Genomic DNA, 25176 nt, shown 5'->3' with positions numbered 1-25176 from the left:
TATGTTAAGGCATTAAGACATGTTGATCAATTGGAGTAAGGCTTATAAAAATAAAAAATCAAGATTTTACTTTTTGGCAATATCGCCCAACCCTAAATTTTGCCTAAAAAGAAAGTTCAGCTATTTTTTTCCTTAATCGCTCAACACAGAGTATAACCTATATAACCTAATGTTCAACCTGCTCGAAACCATTATAATTTTCATACAGTCCCTAAAATAACCTCCCTTTGCTTTGCATTTTGTGAAGAATTTTTCATATTTACACTTCTTCCAGCGGAAGCCAAACACTTTCCTTGTTCACAAGCTCCAGCAGGAAAATAATGTGCGCTATCAGCTCACTGCATTGACTGTATTGAGCTCAGAATGACAGTGATGTACTCATCAAAACCCAAAAGCTTATAATCAGCAGTTCTTTCAACACCATTAGCCTGTCAGCTTTTCACTTTTATCATGAGAGGTGATTTTGTTGTTAGCAGATGCATCAGCATTCATACAGTAATGTCTCCTTTACCCTGTTGACTTCCTGTTTCTTTATTTTTTTCTAATAATTGAAGAATATGATTTTTGTTTTTAAGGTCATGAAAGATAGCTCATTCTCTAAGTGATGATATGCAGCTGCTACATACCTGTGGGTCATCATGACCTGAAATAAACTGGTGTGTGTGAGAGAGAATGTGTGTGTGTGTGGGGGGGTGGCTGATGATAATGCTAACATATGCACTCTCCTCTGCTCCGGTGCACTAATGCTCATCACCGCAGCACTGGCAACCAGCGAAAAGGCCACACAGCGGAGCAGAGCACTTGACTCCCTCCAGCTCACATTGATCGCATGCCTCTCAATATGCAACGCTGACCGACCCGGTGTGAAAACCCTGCTCTCTCCACTTCAGTGAGCTTCCACCAGTCTGATAAGTGTTAAGCGCTGAAACTCACTTAAAAGCTTCCGTGTGATTAAAAAACTCTATTTCGCACGCCTTTGCAGATGTAAAGCTTCGTATTAAGGACACATTAGGTGCTGATGGCTCATTAACCAAAAGGAGGGAGGGAGAGTACAATCTTGAGATGGAAAGAGGAGAGGGGATCATATGCACAGTAGCAGACCATGCCCCTCCCCCTCGCTAAGTGCTGCAGAGATGCAAGGGAATGTGTGTGTATGAGTGTATGTGAGGAGCTGTGCATAGGAGGCGGGGGGATGGGGAAAAGAAAGTGTGTTTATGTGTGAGTGGAGGCGTTTTCTACAGTTTGATGATGGTTGCAGATGAAAAAGGGTAAGAGAGCGGACAGTGGTGTAACCTCAGCTGGCCAGGTTTCACTTCATGTACAAACAGCTGGAGGAAGTTTCCACAAACAGAAAGGAGAAAGGCAGGTTGATTTCACTGCTTATTGTGACTGTTTCTGGTATTATTATTTGAGTTTATATAAGCTACGCAAAGATTAAAGATTTTTCAACATCAAATCCCTGTGGGATTTATATCTCCTCGGTAAGAAAGCTCCTCTTTACCAGGCTGAGGGGGGGGGAGGCGGCGCTGTCACAGCGGCTGCCCAGGAGGGAGATTGTCGGCCTGGGGTAGTACAGTGGGACAAGAGGCGTGGTTTCTCCACAAGCCTCTCAGGACGGGAAAAATGTGCTTCTCTTCACGTGTGTCATGCTTATGAGGTCCGACAGCAGAGTGCACAATGCACTCCTCAGCCACTGCACCGCTATGTGCCAAAGCTCCTCATGCACACATTCACACAACTGCACACAAACAGACATAAATATCTGTCTAAGGTTATGCACACACACACTCACACACACAAAATCTCTATGCATTTCTCTAAGCTGGGACCAGCCAGCAGCATAACAACCATCCATGGCTTTGACCCTGAATCAAACATTGAGAGAAAGAAGGGACGGCGGTGGGGGTCCATAAAAATAGGACAAGTTGTTTCTGTAGAAAAATAGAGGAATTTCCAGAGGCTGATAAAACGTCTTTGGCACTTCTGAAAACAGCATATAGAAAGAAATCGACACAGAGGATAAAAGGCCAAACTAGAAAAAGCTCTAGAGCCAGAAAAAGATTAAGATAATCCAAGTTCATCCACAAATGAGTCTGGCCAGTCCGGGGTGGATTTGCGCTTGAACAGGCCCGTACTCCACCATCTCCCCGTCCACAGTGATCATGCCTTGTGGCGATACGGGCTCCAGCCGCAGGGCCTTCACCTTCTCGTACACCAGGTGGGGGCAGCCGCACGCCAAGTGGCCGCCCTTCTCCATGGCGAGGAAAAGGCGCAGGAGGGCCGGACGGGAGATTCCTGCTGTCACGTAGAAGAGATGAATCACCCCGTCGTCTGCCATGGCGCCAGGGGCTGTCCACAGGTCCTCAGCCAGGTGGGACTGGTAAATAGCCAGCACCAAGACAAAGTCCTCCTCCTTGACTACTGTCCAGCTCTCTGGGACTGGCTGGTCCAGGCCAGGAAGCAGAGAGTCCTCCGGTGCTCTGGTCTTGCCGTCACTTTGGGTCTCAGGTCTCTTGGTGGTGATGGTGTTGTTGGAGGAGTTGGTGATTGTGTTGTGGTTGGAATTTGTGCTGATGTGATTGTGGCGAGAGTTCTGGTTCGGGGAGGTGTTGGGGATGAGGCGGCAGGGAAGGGAGGAGCAGAGCGAGGGGTGCTGCGGTGTGGAGGGAGGGTGTTTAGTCTTGATGCTCCCTTTTGGAAGTTTTGGCGCCTCCTTAACAGGCAGATACGCCAACCTGCCCTGGTAGACTCTGAGGGAGGCCAAACGCACCAGAGTGCCCATCAGGAAGCGGATTGCTCCAACATGGCGGTACTTCTCGCTCTCGATGTCGACGTCAGCTACGAAGCCCCATGTCAGGGAGAGGAAGGAGAAGAGGCGCTGCCGGGAGGCCAAGTGGATCGACACCAGGTCCATGGAGCCAACCAGACCTTTGCATAGCATGAAGCCACAGCTCAATAAAAGCTCCTCGTTCCAGGCTGGAGGCGACCTGAGAGATGGTCACATACATTAAGAGTTAGAAATAATCAGACCATGGCACAACATCACATATTATTCTTTACTGTTGCTGTGGTAATGATTTGGTGTAGGAAACAACTACTGGGGATATGAGGGGCACATGGGGCGGCTGTGGCTCAGTTGGTAAAGTCGGTTGCCCCCCAACCGAAGGGTTGGTGGTTTGATCCCTGACCGTCGCAGCCTACATATTGAAGTATTCTTGAGCAAGATACTGAACCCCAAATTGCTCCCGATGCTGCGTTCATCGGTGTGTGAATGAATTCCCAATGGTGGCAGGTGGCACCATTTAGGGTAGCCTCTGCCACCAGTATGAATGTGTGTGTGAAAGGGTGAGTGAGCGCAGTCTGTAGTGTTTTGAGTGGTGGCAAAGCGACTAGAAAAGCGCTATATAAGTGCAGGTCCATTTACCATTTACCATGGAAACATGTCTCAAGTATTCTAAAAATCATGGCCACAGGCATTTATATACCTGGGAAAAAACGCAAAAAAATTAAGCCAAACAAATATTCTCATTCCATTTAAAATGTCTGTCCTACCATTACACAATCACTGATTCATTATTTATTTTACTGTAATAAATCGACACTGAACAATGTGGTCACACTTCCTAAGAGTGGCGCCAAAGAAACATGTTAATGTAACAAGCTGGACAACTGGTTGTCATCCTTCATAAAGATGGACGCTGCGTCGCCACTCCCTCCCAATATACAAAACTGATGCCAAAATGTTCTGGAAAATGGGCACTGCCATCTTGCACTGGTGACATCATTTGGAGCCAGAGTCTGCAAAGTAGTGATTGGGCACTGGAGCTTTGGTATCAAGGTGCCGCCCATACACCAGCTTGACTAATCGTGAGTCAGCTGTCAATCAAATCACACACACTTTTATAGAATCAAATGACTAATTAAAAGCAAAGTTATGAGAATAATGAATACATCAGTGCAGTAAAAAAAAAAAGGCAAGAACCATCTTTAGGAAAAATGTATTTCACATGTACTTTTCCATCCCAGGGGGCTGAATTTATGACCTACAGCACAGCTGGCCACCAGGGGGCAAGAGGTTATATTGGCTTTACTTTTGGGGCGCTGTCATGTCTCAATCTATAAACAGTCTATGGGTCCACACCTTGCAGGAGAGCACAAGTAAACACCTGGAGGTAGAAAATATATTTTTTCTTTGATGTTGTGCCTACAGCCAACCAGCAGATGGAGATGACACCCTGGACGTGCTTGGGCGACTGCTTCCACTTCTGCACTCCGGACTATAATCACTCATAATGTGCGAGTTTCAAAAGCCATTACATCATTCCTTTGGGAGTTATCAGCCGCCTGAAATGACCTCTGTCGCACAGCAGAGCAGTTCCAGTTTGTCTCTCCACCCTCCTGAGGAATGATGTGCCCAGTCAGCCTTTGGCATAATTACACCGAAAGGAGATAAATCGTTCTTTTTTAGGCTGAGGAAGGTTCTTCTTCTGTACTGTTGGTCCATGCATTTAAATGACTCATTAATGGACTGACTCACTGTGAGTAGTGGTGGACAGAGGCGGCCAGGGCGTTGCCTGAGCCACCTGGTAGAATACCCAGAGGGGTCTGGATGGCCTCTTGCCAGTCCTCTCGGTCCATCAGACCATTTATCACCTGAATGAACAAGAACAAATACAGAAACAGAATCAGATCACAGTCCTAAATAGAAAGTAGTGTCTGTGTGTGAGCAAAAGTTTCAATAAAATGTGTTTCTTTGACAGCTCCACCTGCTCTGAGTCAAGTGTGGTGCAGCAAGGGAACCTAGAGCAGAGCACTAAGCAGGAAAAAGCACCTACACAATGACCTAGGTTTTAAATATTGTCTGTCATCATTGGAAAAAAAATAAAAACAGAGAAAGCATCCACAGAACAAAAATAAGGAATAATAATAATACAAATTAGACTTTTACAGGCCTGTGCTAAGAATAGATAGAAACAGGGGTGAGACGGTTCATACGATTTTCATCTGGCACTGATTTAAAATTACCAAAGAGAACAAAGAAATACGGTAAAATACAATCCACATTCTTGTACTGTATGTATTTGCTTTTTATGTAAAATATGATATGTATCATGATATGCCTGTGTATTTGTTAAGCTTCTTTTTTAAACCCCTGTATGAATACTTGACAAAGAATGAGTGCTATCTCATTTAATTAAAAACGCATGTAAAAATTAACCTTTTTAAGATAAATTATAGAGGGAAAAATATTTACAGCTATATACTGACTATGTTTAAATGCAAACAGTAATCAGATTAAGATAATAGTTTGATTTATCCACGTTGGGGCATTCCCATAAAGCTGAACGAATGAATAAAGAATATCTTGCACACTAGTGTTGAAAACACTACTCACAATTTATTTAAACCAATATTTCAGCACCAAGTGGACCTTTAAACTGATAATAATTACATACTAACTCAAATAATAATAATGGAGAATAATGTGTAGGAAGTGGAATTGTGTTTCATGATACCGCAATATTAAATTTTATCACGATACGATTCCATTGAAAGATGATAAATATCCACATTTGATTATTACCCCATCTCAAGGTTGAAGATTTGTTATTTTAACATATGTATTTATATCACAATAGTCTTATTCAGAGTCAAAGCACCTCAAACAGCAGCCCATCTCCAGACATGATAACCAGAGCGTCACATTGCGACAGATCCGCCTTCCTCACCAGCTCCCGTGCGTGGTTCTGGTGCTCTGAAGCAAAGACAATTTGAGGAGAGAGAAAAAGACAAAACTGAAAATATGTAGGACAAACTGACAAAATAAAAACAACTGCAAGGGCAGAGAAAGAGACTCGCTGCCTTCATCGCCAGCCTCTGGGGCAGGATCAGGGAGATTAGGCAGAAAAGAGATTCAATTTCCCCTTATCAGGCCAAACATATCACATTAGCCCATCCAGTGGCCACTCAACAGCTCCAAGGCAGCTTAGTCGCCCTGCAAACATCTGTGACTGACAAATATCTGCATGTGTGTGTGTGTGTGTGTGTGTTTGTGTGCATTCAGTGGATGCATGTGCTCAGCATGTGTGCATGTGTTGGTTAATGTGCCGGCGGAGGACTCAGCTATTTGTTCAGCCTAGTTTTATTGGCAGCGTCCTTGAGTGGGTCCCACTGCAGGGGCTCTCTGTGGGCTCATCCCGCCAGCATTAAAGTCTACAGTCCTACCAGCCGAGACTCCCCAGAGTGCTCGCGTGTGTTTGTGTGTGTGTGTTTAGATGAGGGAGAGAGAGAGGAAGCCAGACAGCAAAGAAGTTAGCCAGTATCGATGCACTGCCATCATGAAGGAAATATTTTTCTGCTCCAGCGAAAGTATTGATCGAGGACAGAACTGAAATAATAACAACTGCCCTCTACTTCCCTTTCACTTTGCTCAACCTCTAGCTGTCCCCCCCTCCCAACTCTCTCCTGGGCCCTACTCCCCCCCCCCCCCCCCCCCCCCCCCCCCGCGTGCTCCTGCTGTTTGTTTGCCGTGTGCTGGGAAAGCTGTAGGCGGTGATGCAGTGCCGGGCTGACAGACAGAGGCAGTTAGGGAGTAACTGCACTGTACAGCTGACTCAGCACTTTAAACCTGCCGGGGCTCGAGCTGATGCTTTACTTCACAGCCACTTCCTTATTCAAGGGGTCAAAGCCTAACACAAACACACACATCAACCTGATGATGGGGCCGGCTTGTGGTTTTCATGTAATCCAATTGTTACGTGCACTCTTGAGTCTTCTTTGAGCTGCGCAAGTTATGGCTATTAATTACACTCTGTTCAGGCAATACATAAATATACACATGGAATCCTGTTGTTTCAGTTTAAAGGGATAGTTTTCAAATATAATGTGGTGTAAGTGTAAGTTGGACTTGTTGGTCATTATAATCAAGCCCCTGACGTAAGTGGTTTGTGGTACAAGACCAGTCCAGTAAAGATTTAGTGCCGATCTGGGACCAGTTTTCCAGTTTTCCTTCTTTGGCAAACAAAACTTTTTCAAAATTAGGCACCTGCTCCAAAGCGGCCCTGGAACTGCTTTGGTCGAAAAGGGGTATTTAAGCATAAACTAGAATGTTCAAACCACTTTACCTTGCAGTCAAACAGCCTTAAAATGGGACCATCATTTACAAGATTAACACCATGATGTACTGAAGAAGACAACTAATGCTAAGAAAACTAGCAATTGAGACCATAAGTGAGAAGTAGGGTCACTTTCTCATAGACTTTTAAACAATCTGGGAGGAATTCACAAAGAATGGATTGCAGCCGCACATGAATTGTGCATCACTTCCCATCGCTATCCCCTGTCATGAGGACCTACTCACTAAAGATATAACGCTAATGATATTATGACCTAAACACGCCCATGAAGTTTTGAAGCTGAGCAGAATTTGCCTCCTGTTTACACATGATTGTAATTATCGAAGTGGCAGAGTATGAATTATTATTATTATTAGCGCTGATGTTTGTGAATTGGACTTTTCTGCAATGAGGCTCATTTGCATAGAAAGGGTCTGATTTTGCACATAATGCATATGTGCAAAATCATATTATTACCTTATTTGAATATGTGCAAACATAACCGGAGTACAAAGACGCAATTTGCTTGGCAGTATAGTTACGGGTGCAAATTACCCTTTGTGGTGCTTTGAAAAATATGTGTTTTGTTTTGCACATGTTTAACAGTCGCAAAAGCCTTGCAATCCTATTGTGAATTCACACTTCAGACTTCTTTTTGCAACCAGTTAGATTTGCGACCCTGCCGGAAGAATGCAGACTTAAGGCACATCCACACTGTTTTCACTTTCCAGGACCAGAGGTTGCTGCTTGATTTCATCACAGATGAGCTGTTTGGGTCAGACTTTCCGCAGTTTACGGAACAGACAATAGATACATAAAATGTCATTCTGACAGCATCAACGAAATGTCATTCAGCATGGAGACAAGAGGATACCTTTAAGAACCTGATTATACAGAAGAAGAACTTCTGCAGAGGGAGACTGAACGGCCAGAAGAGAGAGAGGGGAAACTTCTGAGAAAAATGGAGGCCAAGAAAGAGGCTGACAGCAAGGTAAAGCAATGATAATATTCTAAATATAGTGTAAACTGATAATGATATTTCAGGTGGACCTTTTTTTAGATGGCTACAAACCGCTTCCTACTACCCCGTCCACAGCAGTACATTGCTTAGCTTCCATATTGCATTTTGCTTCTCTAAACTGGTGGTGTGCAGACCTCCATCTCCTGTAGGTAATACACTGAATATGGATAAGTACCTCATACAACCCCACTTGAAAAGATCCAAACTATCCCTTTAAATGCAGCATTTTCCTCCTCATGTCACACTCTGCCGCCTTCTTCTGAGGTTAACCAGGGTAAAGATAAAGCTCGGTACACTGGATGCTTCATACAGTATGTAAAAGGTACATGCTGACACAAGAGGCGCTTCCACTGGTACGTGTCCTTCCTCGGGCAAAGGCTGTGTGATACATTCATCAAGGAAATGCGTGCTGGGTAAATGGGTTGTGTCAGTTAATCCACTCGTGGTCGCTTCTGACTGGCTACCATATCCGACCACTGAAGGCCCTCAGCAACCCGTACCCTCCCATACCCATTCTGCTCGGCCTGGGTCGACGTCAGTAATTACTCTGTCTTTTTTCATCACCATCCAGCTGCTGACCTTCCTTTAAGTCCCAGGAGACGCTACAAAGAGCCTGCATGCGCATCAGCACTCTTTCTCAAATAAACAAACACAGTTTCTATCTGCTTTTCTTCTGTCTTTGCTGTCATATTCGATCTCACTTTGAGATACATCAGATATTCAGCTGATGCACTGCCAAGCTGGAGCTGGAAGAGACTGCTAATTCTTACCTGTCAAATCCTGCCGAACAGGGCTGAGGTTGGAGTGCAGGGTGGATGAGAGTGAAAGGCTAAATGATGCACTGTGCATGATTTTTTCTTTCCTTTGGCATTAAAGCCTTACCCTGTTTTCCAGCATCTCCGTGGTATTCAGAGAGAGGTCACTTGAAGTTCAGAGCCTCTGATGACAGTAACCAACACATGGCACTGTTTAAGGTCACAAAAAGCCACCAGCAACTCATACAGAATGTGGAGCAGCTGGGGCGACTGAAACCAGAATTGAATGTGTATCAGTGCCCCAGTGCCTGCAGATGTGCCTTGTGAATTTGTGATCACACAAATAATGCATCATAACTGCAGAGTGGGACTGCTGCTGAAACTTAAAGTTTGTTTGTATGCTGGTTACGGAAAGTTCAGTGTGATTGTGTGTGTGTGTGTGTGTGTGTGTGTGTGTGTGTGTGTGTGTATGTGAGCTTTTAGCGTAATTGTCCCATGCTGGGGTTGAAGGTTTAATCCCTTCAACTCAATTTATGTCAGCATGGATAGATTACTGAATGTGTGAAAAGTGTTGGGGGCCCTCATCTTCTCCTACAAAATGTCACTCAAAGGTACAAGGTTGGCCATGACGTTGGAATAATTTTGTTTTCAGACACAATCTTCTGTTAATTGTGGTTTAATTTTCATTGTGATATGTTTTGGAGGAGTTTGATTGATAAAATTTTGAGAAGATATACACTTTATCTGTCAAGAATAAATCACAATGTCACAATCATTTCATGGAAAGACGTAAAAAAAATATTTTATTCCAACTTCATGAGCGACCGTGCCAACCTCGCCTGGTAACCAGTCAACTCTGCCGAGCTTGTGTTTGATTTGCTCTGGCAGATGCGTCTGGTAACCCATAAACCTCAGTCACACTGCCAAACTAAGCAGCGCTAATTAAATATGAATCAAGATTCTGTTACTATATTGCATATTTCTTACCTAAAATGTTTTGATTGGTTGCTCTAATTGGTCATAGGTCTATTTAGAGGCCTTTTAGACTGCGCTCGTCAATAACGCACCTCAAAATCAAAAATTAACTGAAAGGTCGCAGGCTAATACAAATTTGAGAGTAAGTCTGGTAGCAGCAGGAAGCTCAAAATGACCACAAAAAGAGATGCAAAACAGCTGCAAAAAACACACAAACAGACTCATAACAACTATGAAAAGGGGCAAAACAACCACTTAGAGACAAATAATGACTACAAAGAGAAAGAAATTGCAATAAATGAGACAAAGAGATATTAAATGACTACAACAAGGGGCAAACACTTACAAAGTGATACAAACAACTACAAAGAGACAGAAAATTATCATAAGCAAACACAGAGAGATGTGTAGTGACTACAAAGAGACACAAAGCCACACAAAAAGAAGTGGAATAACTATAAAGTCTGTTTGTTTTGCACCTAGAAGAGCTGGTGGGGCCTTTTGCATGTCTTTGCCCAGGGGCCCATTGTCTCATAATGTTTCCATCCCAGTGTCAGGGTGACCGTGAGCAGAGGTGGGTAGTAACGCGCTACATTTACTCCGTTACAAATACTTGAGTAACTTTTTGGATAAATTGTAATTTTAGGAGTAGTTTTTTTTAACCATACTTTTACTTTTACTTGAGTATATATTTGAAGAAGGAACAGTGCTTTTACGCCGTTCTATTTGGCTACGTGATGGTAGTTACTTTTTTTTTTTTTAAATCTTTTTTTTTTAATTACATGCGAGATCTATTTCTACGTCTTCAGCTTTCAACCAATAAAAAACATTAGAAAATGATCTTGCCAATCAAATGCAGCTACTTGGGTCAGATGACAAGTGTTGTCATGTTGGTCGTAGCCATAGCAACAGTGAACGCGCACTTTTTAACGGCCCGTCACCTGCCTTGACTCACATATGAACTAAAGTGACATCCCATTCTTAATCCATAGGGTTTAATATGAGTACTTGTACTCTTGAGTACTTGAGTAGTCTTTTCACTGCATACTTTTTTACTCTTACTTGAGTAATTATTTTTATGAGTACTTTTACTTTTACTTGAGTAATTATAATCTTAAGTAACAGTGCTTTTACTTGAGTACATTTTTTGGCTACTCTGCCCACCTCTGACAGTGAGGAGAGTGAACTCTATGAACTCTACTGACCTGTGATGACGAGTGTGTAGGGGACGGCGGCCTCAGTGAGCATGCCCTGTACGTGGCCGGTGAAGAGCTGGAGAGCCTGGCCCCGGCCGCTGTGAGGGTTCACCAGAATCATGACTCTGCAGGGCCGACGCACCTCCATATACGCCACACCTGAGACACACAGAGAGGTGGATGTGAGAAAAAGTGACTATAGAGATGATAATAATAATAATAATAATAATAATACATTAAATTTATATAGTGCTTTTAAAGGTACTCAAAGTCGCTTAACATGACAGGAAATTAGACACACACAAACACAAAATACAGAAGAAAACAACTAAACAGAGATGAGAGATTATGAGTTCAGGTATTGTAAGCTATTTTGAAAAGGTGGGTTTTGAGTTGGTTTTTGAAGGCGTGGAGGGAGTCGGAATTGCGGATGTGAGTAGGGAGGGAGATCCAGAGGGTTGGGGCAGCAGTGGAGAAGGCTCTGTCGCCAATGGTGCGGTGCTTGGTCCTGGTGATGGGGGTCAGTAGGTTGGCGTCTGAAGATCTGAGGTTGCGGGTGGGGGAGTGACGTTGGAGCAGATCCGCAGGGGCGGCTGTGGCTCAGTTGGGAGAATTGGTTGGCCCCCAACCGAAGGGTTGGTGGTTCGTTTAGGGTAGCCTCTGCCACCAGTATGAATGTGTGTGTGAAAGGGTGAATGAGCTGTAGTGTAAAGCGCTTTGAGTGGTCGCAAAGCGACTAGAAAAGCGCTATATAAGTGCAGATCCATTTACCATTTACCATCCATCTGTGAGGTATGGGGGAGCAAGGTTATTTAGGGCTTTGTAGGTGATGAGCAGGATCTTAAAGTGGATTCTGTGCTGGATAGGGAGCCAGTGAAGGTGCTGAAGGATGGGCGTGATGTGGTCTCTGGAGCGGGAGTGGGTGAGCAAACGGGCAGCTGAATTTTGGACATATTGTAGTTTTTGAAGGTTGGTGGAGGGGAGGCCGTAGAGAATGCTGTTGCAATAGTCCAGTCTGGAGGTTATAAAAGCATGAATCTGTGTTTCGGCAGCGGAGGAGGACAGGATTGGGCGAAGACGTGAGATGAAGAGGAGGTCTTCTTATGCATGATCAAATATTTAAAAGAATATATAAGGACAGGCTCGTCTCTGAGGGAGAATAAAGAGCATGAAACAGTCAAGTCAGAGGGTATGACAGCATTCAGATAGACGATGTTTAATGTTAACGTGCTACTTTGTTCAAGGAGAGGGCTTACAGGTGCTGCGCAGTCAGGATTATTAATAGCAATTCTGTGACATTTTATTAATCCCTGTGAGGAAGTCCTCCTGTTGCTTATGTCAAAAGATGTAAAGATATTATGAGAGAATAAAAGTCGAGGGGAGTCATTCCCTTGGTGTCTGCTAAAGGAGTAGTTTGATATTTTGGGAAATAGTTGCGTTCTTGCAGAGAATTGGTGAAGAAAAGCGAAAATGTCTCTGTACACACAAGTGTCCAGTCAGAAATAATCTTTCCATCTTTCTGTCCATATTACCACGCCTGAAAATGCATATCACATGACTATTCATGTACGTTTAGCACATGGTGTAAACAGGAAGCAGATTAACATTACTCTGCGACTGAAAAAACAGAAAATACCAAGGAGTGAGACAGCAATGTTGAAAAGTCAGACCAGAGATTAGAGATAAGAACCGTAACACAAAGTAAGGTGGTAAAGACAATGGAAACATAGAATGGGAGTCATTGCAAAACTGTAACATATTAGAGCGGTAATGGAGGATGCAGTGATAATGGAAAAGGACAATAACAAAAGGTATGTAGGCCAAGCTAACTGATAAGACTGACTGACAGTGAAGATCTAATCAAGAAGAGGGCTTGCCTCATTGTATGTAAAAGTTTCTGTTTCTGTGACCCCAGAATTTCAAACCAAAACGGAGTCAGTGGTGTTCTAAAAAGGTGGACACTAGGTGCAAAAGTAACATTTTAAAACTGAAACATTTCATAACCTAAAGATTAGCTAGCTACAGCCAGCAGCCAGTTAGCTAAGGTTAGCATAAAGACTGGAAACGGGAAAACTAGCAGCACCTCTAAAACTCAATAATTAGCATGTCATATCCCCTTTGTGTAATCTAGAAGCAGCTGTGAGGCAAACAGTGGAGACTCCAGGAAGTAAAGGGTCCCAGCCAGGAAATAGTCCTGCCCTTACCCCCATACAACAGCAAACGTGGTATTACATGTTAAAGTGAGCTTTATGTTGTTAGCTTTGGGCAGAGCAAGGCTAGCTGTTTCCCTCATTTCCTCTCTTTATGCTAAGCTAAGATAACCATCTGCTAGCTGTAGCTAATAACTCTCAGCTGGGTCATCCCTATGTTCCCCGGGACTGGGGAGCATAGGACCCTTTTTCTGAAAAAGGGTCCTATGTTCCCCACTGTTGCGGGGTTAGGGTTAGGGTTAGGGTTAGCTAGAGACCTGCAGGTTTGCCACCCCTGACCTAATCTTTCCGCCTATTTACATATGCACGTCAAATAGCCCGTAGGCCTCCATAGGCCAATTTGCCATGGAATTTGGCAGTAATGGTGGAAAAAGTATCGAACCGGGGAACATAGGACCCTTTTTGGGAAAAGCAGGGAAAAGGGTCCTATGTTCCCCGGTCTCATACAAAGAGGGGAACATAGACACGCCCCCCTCTCAGCAAGAATAGCCTCAGTGTATTTCCCAAAATGTTTAACTATTGCTTTAAGGGAAATGCGTGGCGAGAAAGATGTAGGCTAATATTAAATAAATGTCAGGTGAGGCTGTAGCTCAGCTGAGTAATGTATTGAAGATCAAATTACCCCATTGCATTGATAAGTATTACATTACTTTTGCCTTAATGAATAAGGAGTTACTTGTTCCGCCTCATAAAGTTCCTGTTCTCTTTCAATCTATATTTATGTGAGGATCAGGTTTAGCAGCTTAATTGTGATACTGGCTGCCAATAAAAAGGGTTTGTAGCTATTAAAGTGAATTCGGGGAGAGGCTTACTTTTTTCAGCTGATGCCCTTGACTTTTAAAGCAGACACAGACTCACCAGAGACCATATCAGATGATTCATAGAGGACAAAAAGTACAGGCCATTTCTGGGGGGTGTGGAGGTCAGAAACTTATCAATATCAATTTCCACCACAGTTATTTGGCTGCAGGTGATGCTGACTTTGGTTTTAGACAGACACAATTACCAGAAGCTCCTAATGCAACGGGTGTTTTAATTCCACCACCCCTTGCTTATCATGTAAATGAATCAGGAGATACTTTAAGATGCCAGTAAGATGCCTTGCTGTGACTCACTAACATCTGTCGGAGCTGTCGGAGCCTCAATTTCCAGTAGTGTGACCTCATTTGGCCCGCGATGACAGGACCCAGCGGAGGTACAAAAATATCTCAGAAAAAGAGGTGTAAACCCACCAGGAAGAGTGAAGAGGGAGTGCGAAAACACACATGCACATGCCAAACTGTGCCTCCATTCACCCACACAGGGTTACCATTGTTCTGTATCAGAGCACAATGAGGCTTTCTAACACAAAAGCTCCTCTCTGCACTTCCAGAACGTAGTAGAAACTGGCGTTTGATGGTGAAAGAGCTTTAGAATCAGGTTTTTCACTCAAGTGTGCTGAGTTGAATAGCTTAATAAACCCACATTGAAAAGGTCAAACCTGAACAAATACATTTCAGCATCTTCCTCTAGAAACTTTGACACTGTAATTCATGATGCCGAAAGCGAAAGATGAAGGTGAAGAAATGTTTTTTTTTAAGTCTTATCCAGCACCTTCAGTAGCTCTCTAAATCACAGCTCACATCTCTGATCATTTCAGCGATTCAAACAGAATAATGAATGAAGAAAAAAATGGTTGTTCAACACCTTCAGACCCATGCCATTTTATTCTGAAGGGCTGCTCTAAAATCACTTATTTAATCTGTTAATGTAAATAACTTAAAAGGTGAACATTTTGTGAGAACTAAAAATTAAGACACATAATCACAATATATTGTGACACCTAAAAATCAGGATGAGTGTGTTTTGAATGAGGTTGCATTTGGTACATTTCATGGAAATGTTCTGATTAATTTATCTGTGAGGGGACAGTTGATTATGAAACACTGATTAAGTCCAATTAGTTGCCAGTTTATTATCTAAAACAAAAAAATAATCCAACTATCAGTGGTGGAATGTAACTAGGTACATATACTTAAGTACAATTTTGAGGGTACTTGCATTATACTTGAATAAGAGACCTTGGTGACATTAAAATGCTGCTTACATAAGTGCATCAATAATAATAATAATAATAATCTAATAATATATTTGTAATATATAAAACAATCTGCGTGGGTCCGTTCTGCACAACGAGTATTTTTACTTTTAATACTTTAAGTAGATTTTGATGCTGATACTTTAGTACTTTTTCTAAAGTAAATTTTGAATGCAAGACTTTACTTGTAGTGGAGTCATTTCACAGTGTGGAATTAGGACTTTTACTTAAGTCAGGGATCTGAAAACTTTTCCCACCACTGCTGACTATAAATCGTCCGACTAAAAGTCATGAATATGTCTCTAACTTCAAGTATGCCGTTTGATAAAATAGTTTGAAGATTACGTACTAAGTTTATTTGCAATCTTTTTTCTATCAAAATATAAAATATAAAGATAAAAAAAAATCTAACTGGGATTATTCATGATCACAACCTGGTACTTGAGATGCAGATTATAAACTGGATGTCAAAGAGCAAATGTTTCCTCTTGCATTGTCAAAGGTTACACTTTAAATGGGAGGTTCCCAGACACAAGATAAAACATATAAACATATCTCAAATGTTCCTCTAATCTTTGGCATTTTTCTAGTGAATCATTGAGTCATTTTTATCTGAGAACTGAACTGGTCATAATCAGACTAGTTTTAAGAAATCCCAATCCACTGGTTTAAATGATTTGAAGTCTTTACAACCAAAAAGACTCTCAATATTAGGGCAGCTCAATACTACACTTATAATTCATGATTCAGTGTCCATTATTTTTCAATCTGCTGCCCCCAATTTCTGTCTCCAAATATAGCTTTTCCCCAGACATTCCTCCTGGGCTGTGCCTGTATGAGTATGTGACAGGAAAATAGATGCCGAATATGAGGCTGGATGTGAAATCTGTGTGTGATGTGAAGTGAGATACCTGCAGGCACATCCTGCCCATCACACCGGCAAGCAAACTTTCAACTGCAGTGTGTGTATTTCACAGTTACAAGTGGGTAAACACACACACACACGGGCAGGCAGGCGACAGGCAGACTGGAAGTGACAGATGCTGAGCTGACAGAGCTCAGTTGGCATCTCGTTGCCACAAGTGTATCACGATGCTGATGGCTAAAAAACACGAAATAAAGACTATTTCAGTATGGCATACTTCAGCACAGGTGGGATTTGTTAAAGCATGACAGCGTTCAGGAAAACTGTTGGAGCAGAAACAAATATGTGGGCTATTCAGTGGAAGCCGTCTTGTTTGGGAGTAGCACTATACCAGGACCGGACTGCACTGCAAAAAAAGAAAAGTTGGGTGAACTCCAAATTTCAAAGCAACAAACTTCGATAAAATTTTAAGTAGGATAATTAAACTAAATATTTTAAGTTTTGTTTTTGAGTTTGCTCAACTCTGAATTCTGATTTTTTTTGTCAACTCAACTGTAAGTTGCACTAACTTATAATTTACATTGTAATAACTTGTCAGCTAATATTGCGACCACAATTTTGAGTTAGCATTGATACGCTAATGGCTACTCTTGTAGCTGTAACAAGCAGCGCCGCTAGCATCAGTTAGCAGCTAGCATCAGTTCGCCGCTAGCATCAGTTAGCCGCTAGCTTTCGTTAATGACCGAATTTCACCGCTTTCCCGCATTTCAAAACAAAGAAATAAGAGTTAGCAGAACTATTGTCCCTTGTTGTGAACCCCAACTTAAAGATATAAGTAACAACAACTCTTGTTTGAACTTTGAGCAGACAACTGGCTTCCTTTGTTGTGCTAACTTACATTATCGCCCTAAATGTCAATAATTTATATTTCCAAGTTTTACCAACTTAAATCACTGTTTTAGGCCACAAAATACAAGTTGGCTTTCTTGCAGTGTGACGTGTCCGCAAACAAGCTGCATTCCGAGGTTGGGTGCGTGTTTGCTGGAGAGGAGAGGAGGAGGTCTAAAGGCTACAAACACAACTGCCCACTGAGGCATCTCCAGGCTGGGAGGGAGGCGTTGACAGGCCATCAGCCGTGTGTCACGGAGCAGCAGACGAAGGCTCCGCAGGGACCGAGATGCTGGTCGGGGTGAGAGGTCGTCTGGTGACGCATTTTTAGCTCTTGTCTCCTTCACTGAGGAAGGCCATAACGTCTTCAGCAGAGCCTCCAGGGAGGAGAGATCACACACTGACAGACACACACCTGACCCCGCGGCTGCTGGAAAACAGTCGATTTTGTGGGAGCTGAACAGACCACAGCTCTCTCCTGCCTGCCTTCCTTTTCTTTTCCATGCTTCAACAGTTGCGAAAGAGAAGTGGAATTTGCGATTTTTTTAAGGGGGCACCAGGGTCAGACCATGGATGGATCGGGCCTACTGGGCACAGGCCCACAGCAAAACAATCACAAATACACACAAAATGACCACAAAGAGACTCAAAATGACCACAAAGAGACACAGAACAACTACAAAGGGATGCAAAACGACTACAATCACAAATCACAAAGAGTAACTACAAAAAAAAAACAATTACAAAGTGACTCGAAATTACTACAAATAGAACAAAGAAATGTGAAAATGACTACAAAGACACACAAAACAGCTGCAAAGACCACAAAGAGACTCATAAGGACTATGAAAACTGGAAAAACAACCACAAAGAGACACAAAACGACTACAAAGAAATACAAAAGGACTCCAAAAACTGGCAAAACAATCACAGACAAAGAGTAAAGACCAAAAAGAGACACAAAATAGCTGCACAGAGACACTAGGAGACCAAAAAGAGACTATGAAAATGGGGAAAACAAGCAAAGAGAGACACTATATTACTACAAAAAGACTCAAAGTGACCACAAAGAGGCAAAAAGCAACTGCAAAGAGGCACAAAATGACTACAAAAAGACAACTATAATCCCTGTACTGTGTGTCTTGCTCATTTGAATACATGTTAAATCTGTAACTGGCCTCCTACCAGCTGCTTGGAAAGCAGAAAAGGATACAGCCAGTAGAAACGAAAAGTCAAAGCCAGTAATCATCATCTCATTCCTTTGCATGCAATGTCCCTGTGGATCCTCTAAGCAGAGGAAATACTTTAGCAGACCATTAGCGTGTGCAGGACTGTATCATAGCGCATGCACTTCATTATTTACGGCTCATTCATTCCAATGAACCTGCAGTGAGAGTAAAAACCCTGTGAGTATTGGTGCCATCACCCAAACTACTGAAGTAAATGAGTTGAGTTACAACCTCACTGTAAACTACACCATCACGTGTTCGATTCCAGGTTTATCCACTCTCACTGAAAGTGCGTCACTCTGACTAAATACCAATCTTGCGCCGCAATTGCACTTTTAATCCAACCTTTCCATCTGCAATACCAGATGAGATGACACGCAATTAACTCAGGAGGTAAATAAGGGATTAGTGAATCACATTGACCTTCACACAGCCTCTCTGACAAGGCAGTAACACAGCGATTCTGCCGCCTCTATTGCCACATTACTCATTTAAATCACATATCATATTCTGTTAAATACTGTATTATTGGCTGGCCTGGATCTGGAACGCTAAAACAACCTTATAAATTAATGATATGATCGCATCATCGCTGAGACGCTATGTTCAAAAGAGGCAAAAAAAAAATCTGGGATGAGAGACCATGCATGTTAGGGAAACTGTTAGATGTCTGAGCTGGTTCATTAGTATGTGTGATTTGGAAAAACCTCCCAAGCTGGAGCTCTTTGATGAGTCCAGTGAGAGGACAGTGACAGGGGGAGGAGGGGGCGCCTGGGTATCTCTCAGGTTACCATCTGCTTTCCTGCCTGGCATAAAGAGCTGAAACCCAAACTCCTGCTGGCTGCAGACCACAGAGACGTGAAGCTCCCCACTCTCTCTTTCTCTTTATTTACCTGCTTGCAGTGTACACCTGGAGGCGTATTCCTTATCCCGCTGTAACACTTGCTTCCATCTCCAGCAGTGGCGGTTCTAGACTAATTTTACTGTGGGGGCCAAGCAGGGGCCAGTGTTTAATCAGAGGGGCACATTAAAAAACGAATCAAAAGATTATATTTAGGCATTCAAAACCTTTATTGGTAACACTTTACAATGACCATCATTTATAAATGGTAAACAGATAGTTTATTAATGTTTAATCGTCATTTATAAACCGTGTATAGACCAATTAGAATGGATACAGACATAATTTATTAATGTAAAATGACTACATCATCCATAAATGACAAAAAGATGGTATATTAATGTAAGTTTATAGTTACTTTACCATTAACAAACAATTAAATTATAATTAATAGTTTATCAGTAGTTTTAGTTGCACTCATTTTAACATTTTAACACCATATTAAGTATATTAATGATTTTGAAATGATTCATAGAACTTTAAGAAATTGTTTTAAAACATTTAAAGGTTAAATATGTATAGCATTTGATGTAAATGGTTAATAATTGGTCTATAAACCATCTATAAACATTACTTAGTTGGTTATTGTAAAGTGTTACCCCTTTATTTTAGCTCATTTAAAAATCTCATTTAAGTGTATTTGGAAGATGCAAATACACTGCTTGAAACAATGAGACTTACCAACAAGAATTATTTTTGCACAACAATTAAATTTCTCATTTTTGTGCACAATTACTTTTATTTTTATTTTGAAAGTGCAGTATAGTGAGAATGATCTTTTTTTTAATATATATACATATATACACAAGCTTTTATTGCACAATTAAACTATTATACAATGTACACATTCTGGGTTCCTTTTATGCACAATGAGATATCGTTTGAACAAAAAATAGGTAAGAATTGTTCCGTCGTTCATCATTATAAATTGATCATTTTATTATTAATTTGACACAGGGGCCACAGCAGGGGCCAAAGGCTTCTTCACAGGGGCAGTGGCCCCTGGAGGCCCCTGTGTAGAACCGCCACTGATCTCCAGCATTCCAAATTAGTCACTGTCAAGTCAAATATCCGCTGCCCAGAAGAGCATGCCTGCTTTATATTTTAAATATGTCTATATGAGGAAAAGGATATTACCTGACCTGACATGCTGAATTTGTTCCCCGATGATAAACCATACTGGGACCCAAAAACAGCTTTGTCTCATCATCAGAAAGTATCACCACTTCCTCCCAAATGAGTGATAGGGGTAATTAGCTGCATAAACACTTCTCATATAGTATTCATGTTAATGACTGTCTCATTGTATACAGAGATGGAGCGCAGAGCAGCTAATGAGATTGGAAGACAAAGGAACCTGAGGACAGTCTGCATTTTAAACAGAGCGAGACATGACGAGACCTAATTAGATGCTGCAAAAGAAAGCGGGTTGGAAAGAAAAACAGCCTTTGTTTTGATGTGATTTCTCCACCCGTCAACAATAAACTCTCAGTGGGAATTTAGTGAGCGGGAATAATGAAGCCTGAGCAGCAGATACACACTCTCTGCTGACAGAGGATCATAGGAAATCTAACTACTTAAGTGATCAGTTGTGTGTGTGTGTGTGTATATGTGTGTGTGTTCATAGCACAAGAGCATGGGCTCTTTGGATGAATGAGGCATCTGTAATTGCTGCTGGCAGGTGGATCACCTTTCACTGCAGGTAGAGCAGGTTACTGAGAGCAGGTGGAATGTGTGCATCGTCCCTGCCAAACCTGTTTCTGGCATGATGAATAGTTTAGATTTCATGTGGGGCTTTTTGAGTCTACTTAGCCTAATTTCAATTCCTGCAAAGACTTTTGCCATATAAAAAGAAAAGTGAAGATCATCAGGATCTCCATGCACCACTGAGCTCATGATCTCCACATCAAAATAATATTTCATAGTTTTTTTCCCCTATTGTAACATATATGATGAATATTTTAGATTTCATGTGGGGCTTTTTGAGTCAACTTAGCCTAATTTCAATTCCTGCAAAGACTTTTGCCATTTACAAGAAAAGTGAAGATCATCAGGATCTCCATGCACCACTGAACTTATGATTTCCACATCAAAATAATATTTCATAGTTTTTTTCCCCCTATTGTAACATATATGATGAATAGTTTAGATTTCATGTGGGGCTTTTTGAGTCTACTTAGCCTAATTTCAATTCCTGCAAAGACTTTTGCCATATAAAAAGAAAAGTGAAGATCATCAGGATCTCCATGCACTACTGAGCTTATGATCTCCACATCAAAATAATATTTCATAGTTTTTTCCCCTATTGTAACATATATGATGAATATTTTAGATTTCATGTGGGGCTTTTTGAGTCAACTTAGCCTAATTTCAATTCCTGCAAAGACTTTTGCCATTTACAAGAAAAGTGAAGATCATCAGGATCTCCATGCACCACTGAACTTATGATTTCCACATCAAAATAATATTTCATAGTTTTTTTCCCCCTATTGTAACATATATGATGAATAGTTTAGATTTCATGTGGGGCTTTTTGAGTCTACTTAGCCTAATTTCAATTCCTGCAAAGACTTTTGCCATATAAAAAGAAAAGTGAAGATCATCAGGATCTCCATGCACCACTGAGCTTATGATCTCCACATCAAAATAATATTTCATAGTTTTTTTTCCCCCTATTGTAACATATATGATGATTAGTTTAGATTTCATGTGGGGCTTTTTGAGTCTACTTAGCCTAATTTCAATTCCTGCAAAGACTTTTGCCATATAAAAAGAAAAGTGAAGATCATCAGGATCTCCATGCACCACTGAGCTTATGATCTCCACATCAAAATAATATTTCATAGTTTTTTTTCCCCCTATTGTAACATATATGATGAATAGTTTAGATTTCATGTGGGGCTTTTTGAGTCTACTTAGCCTAATTTCAATTCCTGCAAAGACTTTTGCCATATGAAAAGAAAAGTGAGGATCATCAGGATCTCCATGCACCACTGAGCTTATGATCTCCACATCAAAATAATATTTCATAGTTTCTTCCCCCCTATTGTAACATATATGATGAATAGTTTAGATTTCATGTGGGGCTTTTGCCTAATTTCAATTCCTGCAAAGACTTTTGCCATATAAAAAGAAAAGTGAAGATCATCAGGATCTCCATGCACCAGTGAGCTTATGATCTCCACATCAAAATAATATTTCATAGTTTTTTTCCCCCTATTGTAACATATATGCATGTAGTTATTTGCAAGATAAAGTTACACAATCTTCAAACCGTGGGCTCCTCACCGTCTCTCCGGGGCGCCTGCAGCACCGAGGCGTCTCTGATGGCACAAGCCCACCTCTCAGCCTCCTGGAGGTTTGCGAGCGGGTCCTGGACCAGCGCGACCCGAAAGCACTGCTCCACTCTCTGCCGGGCCACTCCGGCGCTCATCCAGCGCCTCTTGAACGGGTAGAAATAGGCTGTAAAGTAGGCGCCGACGTCCGCGCTGTCCGGCCCTCTGTGCGCCCGGCAGCCCACACAGTCGGTCAAGTTAAAAACCACCTTAGTCCGGCCGGGTGACGAGGAGATCCTCTGGATGGTCAGGGAGCTCTCCGTCAAGCTCACCGAGTACCGGACCCCGTCGTTGAGCGTGTCGGTGAACTCCCCGTACAGCACGCCCACGACCCCGTTCCGCTGGCGGGATGGGTCCGGTTCAGAGGCGTCTTTCTCCATCCCGGACGGAGAGAGAGCGACGCGTCCCGCAGGCCGGTGTGCGGATGGCGGTGCGGTGCAGACTCTGCTCCTGTCAGCCTGCTGTGGGACTCTTTGAGGGTGATAACAGCAGCTTCCCCAGTTCGGAGTCTCTCCCTAGTGACTGAAAGCGGAATGGCAGTGATGGATGGAGCAGGAGGAGCGCTCAGCTGACGGTCCTGGCTCCATCACTCCTACAGGAAACAACATCTGACAACTGGATCTGACAAGTTTGACACCTTCAAGTCTCTGCTTAGCACTATTTTTTAAAACATTTTTTTATTAATTTAGACAAAACACAACACAAATCACCAATGAACAAACACAGAGAGAAAAACAAAAACAAAACAAAAAAGCACAACAACAAAATCACGAAACCAACCCTAATAAATAAATAAATAAAACCACAATAATAAACAAGAACCTTAACACATCAAAACTAAACAAGACACAAACAAACATCAAACATAATTACCACATAAAACATACAGTATATCAGCCTAAGAGATAACCTAAGAGAAAATAAAAAAGGGTTAGCACTATTTACAAGACAACAGTTGATCAAATAGGCCCGTGCAATTAAATCAATTACAAATTGAACTACAAAAAAAGAAAGAAGAAAAAAAAGAAAAACAATAAACAGTCTGGCAGCAAAAGTTGCCAAACAGTAGTTTGGCAACTATAGTTATTTTACAGATAATTTATTTGAAAATACAAATAATATACAGTAAATATATATATAATGTATATATACATTTTACATATATTTCTTTTATTTATTTTACTACTTTTAACTGCGTCTTTTATTTTATTTTACTATGTTTATCTGTTTGATTGTATTGTCTTATTTATGGCATCATTTTATATTTATACACTTATTATTTATTGCTGATTGGTATATGGATTGGTATTTTTGATTTTATGTACAGCACTTTGGAGACGTTTGTGTTGTTTAAATGTGCTATACAAATAAAGTGGATTGGATTGGATTGGATATATATATATATATATATATATATATATATATTAATCTTTAGAATAACTTACTTTTTTTACTTTATTATGACACTAAGTGTTTGGTAAGTTTTGCTGCCAGACTTTTTGTTGTTTTTTGTTTTTTTAACGATTTGTTTTTACATTTAGGGCTATTTGAACTTTCAATTTAATGTTTTGCCATAAAAAATATAAAGTTGCCTTAATTTCACATATAGCAATACGATGTGTATTTGTTTTATTTGTTGTTGGTTTTTTTACATAGACCTTGCTGTAATTTTATATTCAAGACCAATAAGCAATTGAATAACAATAATAATCCTTCAAATTAAATTTTAGTAATTTTGTAATAAAAGTAACTTACTTATTTTAATAACATTTACAATTAATGTAGAAACATCAAGAAAACCCTGTGAAATAATACAGTACATTTCTGTAAAATACCACCACCTCCCTACTTCTTGTCTGTGTAAGTTACATGGCAGACAATATTTATAAACTCCAAACTATGATGAACATCTAGTTTTGGATATCTTTACAATAGGCTACATTATGGGCATGAAACAACATCCATGATCAAAACAATCTTAGCTCAACATCTATTTACTAGCTTCCTCTCGAGCTTTTCACCTTCACCCATAAACATAAAAGATGTGGTAGAAAGAGACCCTGGGTGAATACTTGTAAAACTCTGTCTAGGCTTTGCCAATCTCTATCTAAAATTCCATCATATAATTAACCTATTAAATATTTAGCTACACTGACAGTGTGTACCCCCTAAATGCCCTCCGGAAGAGATTTTCAAGTAATTTGTTGAATGTGATCCCAATTAGCATATCCCCAAAAAATGAAGTTACTGCACTCTGGTTTTGCATTGATGTAAAAGGTTCTATTACTAATGCACAAACAGAGTTCAGTAACAACAATGTTGTCTTCTTCTTTCAGCTTTTATATTTTGTTTCCAGTCAATAAACATTCTCAAATTGATTTTGTTGTGTAGCATATGTAGTGAAGTATATTTAAAAGTGTTTAACAACTCTTTTTAAAGATTTGTGTATTTTCGACATCATATTATAAAGTAATGTTATATTTTAGTCTTAATATAATTTTATCTCACTTTTTTTTTTACAATATAATAAAATTCCTATCAAATAAAGTTAAATAGGAATTTTGAGGTCTGCTTTGGTTTTATGTTTAAATTCATTATATATATATATA

At 41.0% G+C, this 25176-nt stretch overlaps 1 protein-coding gene across 1 annotated transcript; it reads right to left on the bottom strand.

The window, feature by feature from the left end:
- Positions 1–207: 207 nt before the first annotated feature.
- LOC131982902 (sphingosine kinase 1-like) lies at positions 208–23153 on the bottom strand. Its single transcript, XM_059347495.1, has 5 exons — positions 22521–23153; positions 11072–11221; positions 5661–5755; positions 4538–4653; positions 208–2987 (listed from the first exon to the last, which is right to left on the bottom strand). Exons 1-5 carry the CDS (start codon positions 22945–22947, stop codon positions 2078–2080), a joined length of 1698 nt encoding a protein of 565 aa, XP_059203478.1. The 5' UTR covers positions 22948–23153; the 3' UTR covers positions 208–2077.
- Positions 23154–25176: the final 2023 nt, after the last annotated feature.

Source organism: Centropristis striata, chromosome 13 (assembly GCF_030273125.1).
Source record: "Centropristis striata isolate RG_2023a ecotype Rhode Island chromosome 13, C.striata_1.0, whole genome shotgun sequence".
NCBI classification, from domain to species: Eukaryota; Metazoa; Chordata; class Actinopteri; order Perciformes; family Serranidae; genus Centropristis; species Centropristis striata.
This window is presented reverse-complemented; position numbering and strand designations above follow the sequence as displayed.